This window comes from Monopterus albus, unplaced genomic scaffold (genome assembly GCF_001952655.1).
Source record: "Monopterus albus unplaced genomic scaffold, M_albus_1.0 scaffold51.1, whole genome shotgun sequence".
NCBI classification, from domain to species: Eukaryota; Metazoa; Chordata; class Actinopteri; order Synbranchiformes; family Synbranchidae; genus Monopterus; species Monopterus albus.
The window spans coordinates 5,565,431-5,576,256 of NW_018127931.1; the positions used below are offsets into that span (position 1 = coordinate 5,565,431).

General features: G+C 36.8%; 1 protein-coding gene across 2 annotated transcripts in view; it reads left to right on the plus strand.

Moving 5' to 3' along the window:
- The first annotated feature begins 5,042 nt into the window (after nucleotides 1-5,042).
- Nucleotides 5,043-10,826, plus strand: part of LOC109960980 (uncharacterized) — a 10,356-nt gene continuing 4,572 nt past the window's right edge. The window contains exons 1-5 of one of the 2 annotated variants that reach the window (XM_020601494.1): nucleotides 5,043-5,379; nucleotides 6,278-6,495; nucleotides 6,591-6,660; nucleotides 6,761-6,851; nucleotides 9,465-9,574. In XM_020601494.1, the coding sequence (XP_020457150.1) occupies nucleotides 5,238-5,379; nucleotides 6,278-6,495; nucleotides 6,591-6,660; nucleotides 6,761-6,851; nucleotides 9,465-9,574 (631 nt within the window). In that variant the 5' untranslated portion in view covers nucleotides 5,043-5,237. The remainder of the gene's footprint in view (nucleotides 5,380-6,277; nucleotides 6,496-6,590; nucleotides 6,661-6,760; nucleotides 6,852-9,464; nucleotides 9,575-10,826) is intronic. The other variant, XM_020601495.1, reaches the window with a different exon arrangement.

Here is a 10,826-nt window from a genome sequence, read left to right on the forward strand (position 1 = left end):
TGACCTCTGTAATTGTAAACAAAGGTTTCGGTACCAAATATTAAGTTCTATTTTTCTATTGTATCAAATACTTATTTCATGCAATAAAATGGAAATAAATTATTTAAAAATCTAACAATGTGATTTTCTGGAATTTTTTTTGTAGATTCTGTCTCTAGGTGTACCTACGATGAAAATTACAGATCTATCCATTCTCTGTAAGTGGGAAAATTTGAAAAATCGGCGGTGTATCAAATACTTATTTGCCCCACTGTAGTTTCTCACACGTAAAACATGATAAAGATGCGTGCACTTCAGGCAAACTGTGTGGAAATGAAGAATGGGGTAAGAAACAGGGCCACATTATCACTGTATGTGGAGTATTCTTTTAGGTTGTCAGCCAGTTAAACTATTGATTGTGATTTTTCTTTGCAACTTAACAAACCAGACAAAAGTGTGATCCTATCTTTTTGTGCTCATATTAATTGGTTTACTGCAATATGCTTTTGATTTTCAGTTAACCATCATTTTATTTCCTTGCGTTTGTCTTTAGCTATGCTAGAGAGATGGTATAATCACACTATCGGACTGTCTACCACTTTAGTTCACGCTGAAATACATAAACATAGCCTGATTAGGATGAACCCTGCTGATGTTTGTGATCCTGTGACCTTTCCTCTACTGCCACTATGAGGTGCACATTTGCCATTTTTAGTGAAATTTCAACTGACAGATGAGTTGTGATATGTTGTACATGTTTGCATTTGTCCAGTATTTTGTTTTATGACCAAATACTTACAAAACGAATGAGAAAAAGGACATTAACATCAGCTTTAGTCTGTAGCATGGATGGATGTTGACTCTCAGTCTTGTTAATTTTATCTGAATTCTGGGTGAACTGTGGAAACAAAAATCAATGTTAATCAAAATAATGGAAAGAGGAAAGTTGGAGAAAAAAGAACAGCTCATGACCCCAAGCACCAGATGAAGACAAGTGTTTGCCATTTGATTACAGCTTTAAGTTAGTTCTCAGACAAGAATGTACAGTTGTAGATACGAGGCATGTTTCTGCCTTTGTTTGAGCAGCTGTTGTGTTCTGTGATTACCAAATATACATCAGTGTAACACAGTGAACACAATGAATATAAATTCATTGGCACTACACAACATGGATGCAATCCAACTGATAAAATCCAGTGGCAGAATAAGTACTCTAATGCTCTCTTACATCGCCTCGCAGTTGTAGCATTTACCATTATACAGGTCTTTAAACCATGCAGAGGCCATTTCATGTAACCTCCTGATACCTTTTTCAGCAGCGGTGCTATATGAGGCACTAACCGCCATTACTATAGTCTCCCAGCATAAAATGATCATAATGTATCTGCAGTGGCTTTACTGGGTAATTGATTAGTTACTGTAACTGATCAGTTCACTTCCCCAGCTATTTAGAGTGCTTTCAGAACTCACACGCTTCAATGGATTTCTGACCAAAAGTGGATACTCAAGGTAACCACAATCCTAACCTTCCAATTTAGACTACAGTTGAGGTCAAAACTAAAAGGACAATTTAAAAACACTTGATTTTTTTCTGAAATATTGTCTTCATTGCTCAAAATTTGAAAGAATATTAGCTGTGGGTTTACTACTGGTGTACTAGCATGGTTTACAAAATAACCAAGGCAGTTCAACAAAAACTTTATTTTGTTGAAAACTGATCAAAATTAGAGAACAATAACCACTGTAGCACCAAACAAGATTACAACAAAATTTTTCGAGGGTTACGGCTGTCAAAAATTAGGAAGTGTGGAGGCCCTTCAGTAACTGTAGTGGGTTTCTTACCCATAATGTTGTCACAAAGTATTTTCCAGTCGGGTTTAGATCAGGACTCTAGGCTGGCAACTTCATTATTTCAATGATCTTCAGCTTCAAAGAAATGCTTTATTTATTTTGTAGTGTGACAGGGAGCATTGTCTTGCATGAAAATTGCAGGCTAATTAGGAGATGCTCACAGGGAAGGAACCACATGTTGCTGAAGGAGGTTCTAATAAACATTTGTGTTCACCCTGCCATGTAGCTCTATAAGAGGCCCAACTCCTGCTACAGAAAACATCCCCCAAACCATGATGCTTCTTCCTCAACCTTTCACTGACATCTTTATGCATGTTGGGTTGTAGAGTTTTTAACAAAAGACTTACTGACATATCCTCCAGAGAAGCGAGATTAAGTCTTACATAAAGTGTAGACCCAACAAAATCACCGGTGATCGTGACATCTCTCCCCAGGGTCTGATATCTCAAAGGTGGCAAGGTCTTGGGGTACTACTTGAAGTACTAGAACATACATACACCTCATTTTTTTAGCTTTAGGTCACGTCTAAGATGATGATTCACTGTTCTAACATTGTAGATATGTCAAAAAACGAGGAAAAGCACTTTAAAGGTGATCATACAGGTCAAAGCACCAGGGTGTATTCATCTATTGTTTATTTGTTTCAGACCATGATGATAACTGATATTCTCTGCACAATTCAAACTGCTTGGCTGTTAACAAAGCCATTATTTACATAAAATGTTGTTTGTGAAGAGAACTGTTGTAGGATTTAATTTAAAAAATAGGATTTAGAGAGAAAAACTTATCTATGGAGGAGAAACACTAGCATTTATTCCCTAAATTAAATAATTGTTTTAATCCAAATTATCAGGCTGAACTTCCTTAAAATTAAACTATTTTGGCATGAAACATCTGTATTTCCTTATGCTTAGGAGAATTATGTAATGTTTTGGACTAATATTTATTTGATTAAAAAAAGAGAATTAAGTCAGTTTTAATTGTTACACCTTAAAACTACCAAATAAAACTATCATGGATACACGTCTTTGAAACTATGTTGTCATGAAACTGTCAGGGTTCTGTCCTACCGCTTCCTGTTTTAGGCTCTTATTTTGTTACCATTTCCTGTTCTAGGTTTATCTGTTATGGTTTCTTTACAGTAATCACTGCTAATTGCCTGCACCTATTTTCACCCCAATATTAGCAGCCTTCTCCCATCAGTAACCTGCCAGATTGTTCTTGTTTTTGTGCAGACTTTTCAGTGTTATCCTTGCTTTAGTGATTCATGTTATTGACCCCGGATTGTTTTCTGACTACCGATTTCTGCCTAGCCCTCCCGAGTGTTGAATGTTTCTTCTGTGTACCGATTACTGGACCAGCTTCTTGACCTCCCGTTTTTGGATCCCCTGGCTGTGCTCGTTTGCCGGTATTGACCCTGGACTGTTGTTTGACGTGGATATTGGGTTCTGGACTATCACTGTGTGTTTTCTGAGTGAATACAGTAAAGCAATATTCTTTACCCCATCTCGCCTGGCTTTGTAACTGAGTCCACCGTTAACATTGTGGGTAGCCTTACTGGCTGACCCTGACAGAAACAGCAGTATTTCTCTATGTTTAGGAGAATTACTTAATGTATCAAACTGATATTTATTTTTATTCTAAATTCAATTCATACTTCTAACATGGCATGAAACAACCGCATTTCTCTATGCTTGGGAGGATTATTTGCAATATTAATGTAATATTTATTTAATTACTGAAAAAAGAACTAATTTGATTTTGTTCCTACCATCTATCAATCTTTGATACATGTATCAAAAAATGCTGGTTAATCTTCCTTGAAATTAAGCTATGCTGGGGGAGAAAGAAGAGTTTCTCATAAGTTAAAAAAAAATTATTTCTTGCATCTAACTAAAGTATCCAGTTTAATCATTGTCCAAATTAAACCCTGCAAATTAATTAAGAGAAACAATAGTTATATGTCATGCCCAGGCCTTGTTATATGTGTCATACTTAATAAAAACCTGTTGTTGCATCATCCATACTCTGTGGTGGTAGTGGTCACACCTGATGCCAAGGAAAGCCTAATATAATCTTTTCATGATCATATAAAAGCATAAAATTTTATGTCAAACTTGTTCCCATGTGAAACCCTACTTGTATTACTGCTAGCTGTTAATACTGCTTATTGTAGACACCTGCACATTGTAAAATAATAAAAACAATAAAGTCTGGAAGTTTCGTCCCCCGAACCGTCACTCTGAATAACACCTAACCCATGACAGTATGACTGGACAATAACCCTCAGTGCAATACCTGTAAATATACATTGTACAGATTTACAGATCCGCACAAGTCTCTTTTTTTAAGTACTCTATTTTTATTCTTATCTCTTTTCCTAATGAACATTCCTTTGTTTGTTTGCATTGTTTACGGCTTTGTTTATTTTGTTATACTATACAGCCAATACTATATATTGGCATATTGTCTACTTGCCCTTTGCTATTGCCGTACATAAGGATATGTACATACACATTGAGAGTCACTGTACCAGAGTCAAATTCCTGGTGTCCAACACACCTGGCCAATAAAGCTGATTCTGTTTCTGATTCTGACTTTGAGAACTGCGTGGGTGGGGCTTATACCCCGAGGCATGACATCACCCACCTGTCATAAATCAATCGCTTCACATGACAGAAGCAGTACTCTATATATAACCACAGTTCTAAAATAGTTAAGAAACACAGTTAGGAATGGCTAAAACCAGTTTAAAAAACTAAAGCATTAAGCATTGATATTAACAGTATAATTTTTATTATTATAATATATCAAACACAGGTAATTTTTCTGCAGAATGAGTACTTTAAGTACACTTTACTGATACTACTTTTTACTAAAATAGGATTGCCTATAGAACTTGAGTACTTTTACATGTATGTATTGTGTAGGACTACTGTATAAGCTACTTTTACTAAAGGCTTTGAATACTTCTTCCACCATTGTCTGCATGATTTTTTCATGGTTTCCTGTAAATTGTTGTTTCATTTAATTAAGATGTTTCTGCCACTGATTGTTTCTTATCATATGTAAAGGTCTGCTGTTATCAAATATAATAAACACATCAAATGTAAAAAAAAAAAAAAAGAAACGAAATTAATCAACAGCACGATTAAAAAGTTAAATTTTTGTCAACTCCTGATCTACTGTATTGCTGCTTTTATTTTGAAACGTCCTTCCAGGAAGTGTGTTAGAGCGCAGCTGGCGTGACTGCTGGACTAACAGCAGCCTGGTTCTCAAATATCAGATTGTTTTCGCTGTTTATTAGCTTGATGCTTTAACGTTTTCTGCCTGTCTACCGTGTATTTAACCACTTATTTCCGCCGCTTGCCGCGCTGGTTCGTGGCAGGTGACTCTTTTACGACGGAATGGTTTTGTCAACATCACAACATGTCGCCATGGCTTTTACAGCCTTGCTTTTCTCGTTTGTCGTTCTGCCGAGGTTGTTTGGCGTCGGCGGCGGGACCGGGGCGAAGGAAACTAGATTTGATCCTCGTCACACCAGAAAAGGTATAAAACGCCACGTTTGTTGCATAGAGAAATGGCACAGTGATATGGTTCCTGTGCTGTTTCTCCCGTATAGCGCACTACACAGTGTATTAGCTACTGCAGGTACTGACTTGTATTCCCAAAATAAAAGCCATGACAGAAGATTGTTAGTGGAGAACGGCCTTTGTACCACACCTAGGTGTGTAATGGTACACTGATGTTCAGCGCCATTAAAGCCCAGTAAGGTATAAAATCTGTTAAGAGTACAAACATACACACTGCATTGCGCTGTTCAAGAGATTGTAGGACGGTAAAATAATGTTATCTGCAAATATTCACCTGCCCTTGAGGCATAAACTAGCACCATGATTAATTACGCATCATATGTTATCTTGGTTTGATTGTGATATAACTTGATCTTGCTTTTCAAAAAGGAACATGCATATGTACATTTTTACATATATGTTGACATTGATGCCCTGCTCCTTTAAAGACCAACTTAAGATACTAGGATCCAGGTTCTGTTCCTAAAGTAAGAAAATTAGATGGGCATTTTTAATAAGTCATACTGTTGTTGTTATTTAGTCAATATGTTGCTTTTAACACAACTGTTTTACACAAAACCAAGACTGTTGTGGGTTATGTCAGTGCAATGATTACTTGAGATGGATGTTGAGGGCCAGACATTAACATAAACATTTTGTAGATGGCTAAAAAGTTTGAATGATGACATCAGAAAATGGTATGACTGGGGTGCAATATGGGCACTGCCGCACTGCTGTGTTTTTGAATGCTTCCAAGTTAATAATTTAAAATTTTTGCAGCAGTTACACAAGCTAATTCGGACTTTTCCCAGAAACCCACACTCAGGCTGCAAAATGAATGAAAGCCATGCCAGTCATGCATCTTTTTGTGGCAGCAGGTCCAGGCCCAGGTGCACTCAGAGGCCAGCCTATCAATGTGAATGGCCCTGGTTCATATCAAACTCCTGAGAACATGCAGCAGATGAAGAAGCTGATGGAGCAAGAGCTGAAGAGTGACAAGTACAAATCCAACGGCAACAAGGGCTACGTGTTCACACTGATGCCACTCTATGCCATTGGAGTTGGAGTGTTTGCAGCCTACAAATTTTTGAAGGTAAGTAAATGTTACCTGCAACACCAAACTGCATGGAGAAAATTGACAGCTTTGAAAGTGCAAAATGCATATTGTATGTTCTTTTCAACTCGCAGATCAAGTCTGCAGGTGACCAGGAACAAAAGGATAAAATGACAAAGGGGGCCAAAAGATCAATAGAGGCAGGTGTGTACTGTATGCACTGGATTTGCATTAGCATATGTATATATAATTAAATGATATGATGGTTTTATCCTTTTGTCTGTATGTGTTCATTTTTGTACAGAGAACCAGTTGAACGAGCTGGAACAAAGGCTAACGCAGACTGAAAGGATGCTCAATTCCATCCTCACTCAGCTGGACCCACTCACTAACTGGTGAGTGGTGATCAGTGTCAGTTTTAATGTGCTTTGGATTAGAGGGCTGCACACAACACCATGTCTCCATACTTTGTGTTCATATCTGTGGCTCTGAAACACGATCCTCACTTTGCTGTCTGTCTTTTCTCATTTAGCAGGCCTCCAGTGTAAATACATTTCTGAGACGTTACTTCAATTTTCTTTTCATTTCAAGCACAAGGTGGTTGTGCTAAAGTAAATAAAATTAACAAAATAAAACTTGGCTAAGCTTTACCTCTAAAAATAAAAACCAAAACAAAAGTGGCAACTACTTAATCATCCCCATGTGGGGTACCAGCATACATGAAAATGTAAAGAGTACCTCAGTATGTATTGTATGTCTCCCTCTCACACAATTCGATACATATCTCAATAAATGCTCCATGATTAGATACAAAAATGATACTGAAAAATTTGTAATGATATGATGCAGTACGATTCAGAGTGATTTTGATTTGATTCTCCCCACTGTACGGGTTTGTTTAGTTTCAAGGAACTTTAGTTCCAATAGTTTTGATACTGTAGATATAAGGCTTAAAACTGAATTGATTCTGTTTTTCAGAGTTTTCTGTAATTAAATATAAACAAATGACATGTTTTTATAAGTCCCTTTTTTTAACTAACATAGTTTAAATCCTACCACCTCCCCAATTCTATTTTCAGAAATTCTATAGTTAAATATTAAACAAATTGAATATTTTCAATAAACCTCTTTTAAAGAGCAAGTTCCTTTAACAGGCCAAAGTAGCGAAATTATTAAATCCATCAGGTAGTGTAAAATATATCCCACAAAAAGCAGCGGTGACCACTGTCCTCTCTCCCCAGCTTCCCTTGTGTTACAAGCGACTGGGTCGCAAACATTCCCAAATAGTGAAATTAAGTTCAATAGGTAGTGTAGAATCAGTAAATACTCCGCTGGTCCTCTCTCCCCACATAGGGATGAGTTACTTCTTTGCAGGCTTCCTAATATCCTTTCATTAATTGTTGAGTGGTAAGACAATAGAGAGTAGGTGTACCCAGGTTTGCGCCCTTTCAGGTTTCTTAATCCCCTCTTCATGCAATGGTAACCAGTTTGCCCAAACAGCTACAGACAAAATTACTTTTTTACATTACGTTTGAAAGTAGCCAGGGGATGTAAGCACTGCTCCATAGCCTGCATTAGGTCACGGTAAGAATACATGATCTTCTTTAAACTTGTTTTTTTAAATATTTTTTTCCACATTTCTCCAGTGCAGTACCGTTTGCATTTCTTTATTTCTAAGTGTTAATGTAGATAGCTCAACATTTTTAGTTTAAAACTTTAGGGATATTTGTGTATTTCACTCATGTATTAATGAGAGTGAAAGGCTGCCAAAGAATAGCCAGAATTTCCCATCATGGATCAATATGCCTTAATGATCTGAAAAGTAGTTAAGAGTTACCTGATGAATGTGATATATTCAAAAGGTCTGTAGTTCCCTATAAAATTCACTGATGTCAAAGTATGAACTAACAGGAATTCACTGACTATCACCACCTGTAAAACAAAGTATGTGACTTTTAATGCATGAAAACACATAAATATCCCTAAGGTTTTGACATAAAAACTAGTCTAACCCTTGGTAATAAGGAAATGCAAATGGTACCCCTCGGGAAAAATGTGTAAAATGGATTAAAAAAAAAAAAAAAAAAGTTAACAAGGTCATGTATTTTCACCCTGACCTAATGCATGATGTGAGGCGGAGCTTACGCCCCTGGCTACTTTCAGATGTAATGTAAAGAAGTCATTTTGTCTGTAGCTGTCAAGGAAAATTGTTTACTGTTGCATGAAGAGGGAATTAAGAAGCCACAACCCCAGGTACACCTATTCTCCAGGCTGTTGTCTTACCACATAGCAATCGTTGAAAGGATATTTGGAAGTCTGAGCCAACCTGTACAGTGGGGAGAAACGGCTGCTTTTTCTAAGCTTAATTATTTAGTTTAGAGAGAAATATTAATCCTTACACCTACAAAATGTTTAGAGAGCAGTGAACTAAGTCTTGTAGGCTGGTGGTCAGACCTATTGCTAGGGAAAGCCTAATACAATCCTTTGATGTTATTTGATGTATTCACCCTAGATTGCTCGGTCCTGTTCCCACAGGAAACCCTAATAAATCCCTTTAAGGTAGTTATAAAAACTTCCTGTCAATCCTATCATAAAATCCATTTAAGTTGAAAAGTAACAGCTAAGTGCAAAATCTTTTGAGGCTTGTAATTATGTGGTAAAACAGTTGACAGCCTTTGATCTAGGTGGAAGCAAAGCATAAAAGTGGGCAGGGTCAAAAAGCCATAAATCAGTCAAAGTCATAAATCACCAAGTCTGACAGATGCTGCATTTGCATTCTCTATATAGACATCTTTCTATATAATAAATGATTAAAATTTTCAACGAAATGGTTACCGATTAATTTTGTCGATCCACTAGTTATTTAGTTCTACACCTCGTGTTTATCAAGTTAATGTTCACTTGACTAATCAAATAAACAAATAAAATAAAGCTCCTGTGAGATCAGTGTTTTATATTTGTGTATAATTATTTTCCCACTTGACTTTTTTTTTTTTTTTTTTAAATAGTGTGAAGTCAGTGGCCCAGGAGCAGAAAAAAGAGATCGTGTCTCAACTCCAGACCATCCGGTACTTGATGAAGAAGAGAGGAATGGACTGTCCACCCGTTAACATCAACGGTGGGCTGAGTGGCTGTCTTTGTAGCATATTCCAGTTTAGAATTACTTTGCACACTGTTGCTTGCAGTGATGAGCTCAGGCACCACAAGTTAAAAGTAACATTTTTTCATGCGTAAATTGAGTAGGGGTAACTGATGATGCTTTTTTGCTGTAAAGACAAAACTGCAAACTGTAGGCTACATAATAAGATAATTATAATGCAGCTGTTATAATTTGCAGCTGCAGTCAGTGTTGCATGTCTTGTTGTGACAGAGCGTAATTTGTAATTCAACTTGAGCAGCTGCACTGAGAGTGATTTTCATCTAATTTTAAAATGTGGTTCAAGTCAAATTTGCAAAAACAGCAGCAGCAGCAAAAACAACAGCAAAACCAAATGGAATACAACCTTTCAGCAATGTTTGATAAAAGTGAAAGGAAAAAGTGAACCACTCTGGTCTGAGTATGTGAAGTTTGACATGTCTGTAGACATTGGACTGATTTTTATTTATTTTATTTTTTTTTATGAAGTCTGTGGCTTGATAACCTCAGTTTGAGTATTAAATTCACATTGATTGAAGCAGAGGAAACAAAAGTATTAACAGAACAAATTTGACCTCATTGCATAGAAGTACCCATTAACTTTTCTTACAATTAATTTGAGGTGAAATTGACAAAACAGTCTATCTATGTATCTATAAACAAACAAACCCATGTCAAGTGTTACTCAGCTCAACACATTTTGGTAGGGTAGGTTCCTATAATGTAAATACCCGTGTAGCATTTTAGTATTGATTATTAGGGATAGGCAATGAGTTTTGAATATACGAATACTCATACAATCTATGAACACTGAATATTTTGTATGGCTATTTTTTTTTGTCTTTAAAAACAAAGAGGCACTGTTTTTCCTTGCTTTTACCAGTGCCTGGAAATAACGCCATGATTAAATCAAATCAAATCAAATTTTATTTGTATAGCGCCAAATCACAACAAAAGTAATCTCAGGACACTTTACAAAGTAAGGTCTAGACCTTACTGTTATCAATATTATTACATAGGGAAAACCCAACAAATCCCCCTTGAGCAAGCACTTGGCGACAGTGGGGAGGAAAAACTCCCTTTAACGGAAGAAACCTCCAACAGACCCCGGCTCTTGGTGGGCGGCCTTCTGCCTCGACCGGTTGGGGTGAGTGGATAGAGGAGAGACAAAAGAAGAAAAGCAACAAGACACAACAATCAAACACTGATCAGGTCGATGTGGCCGGTGACTGCT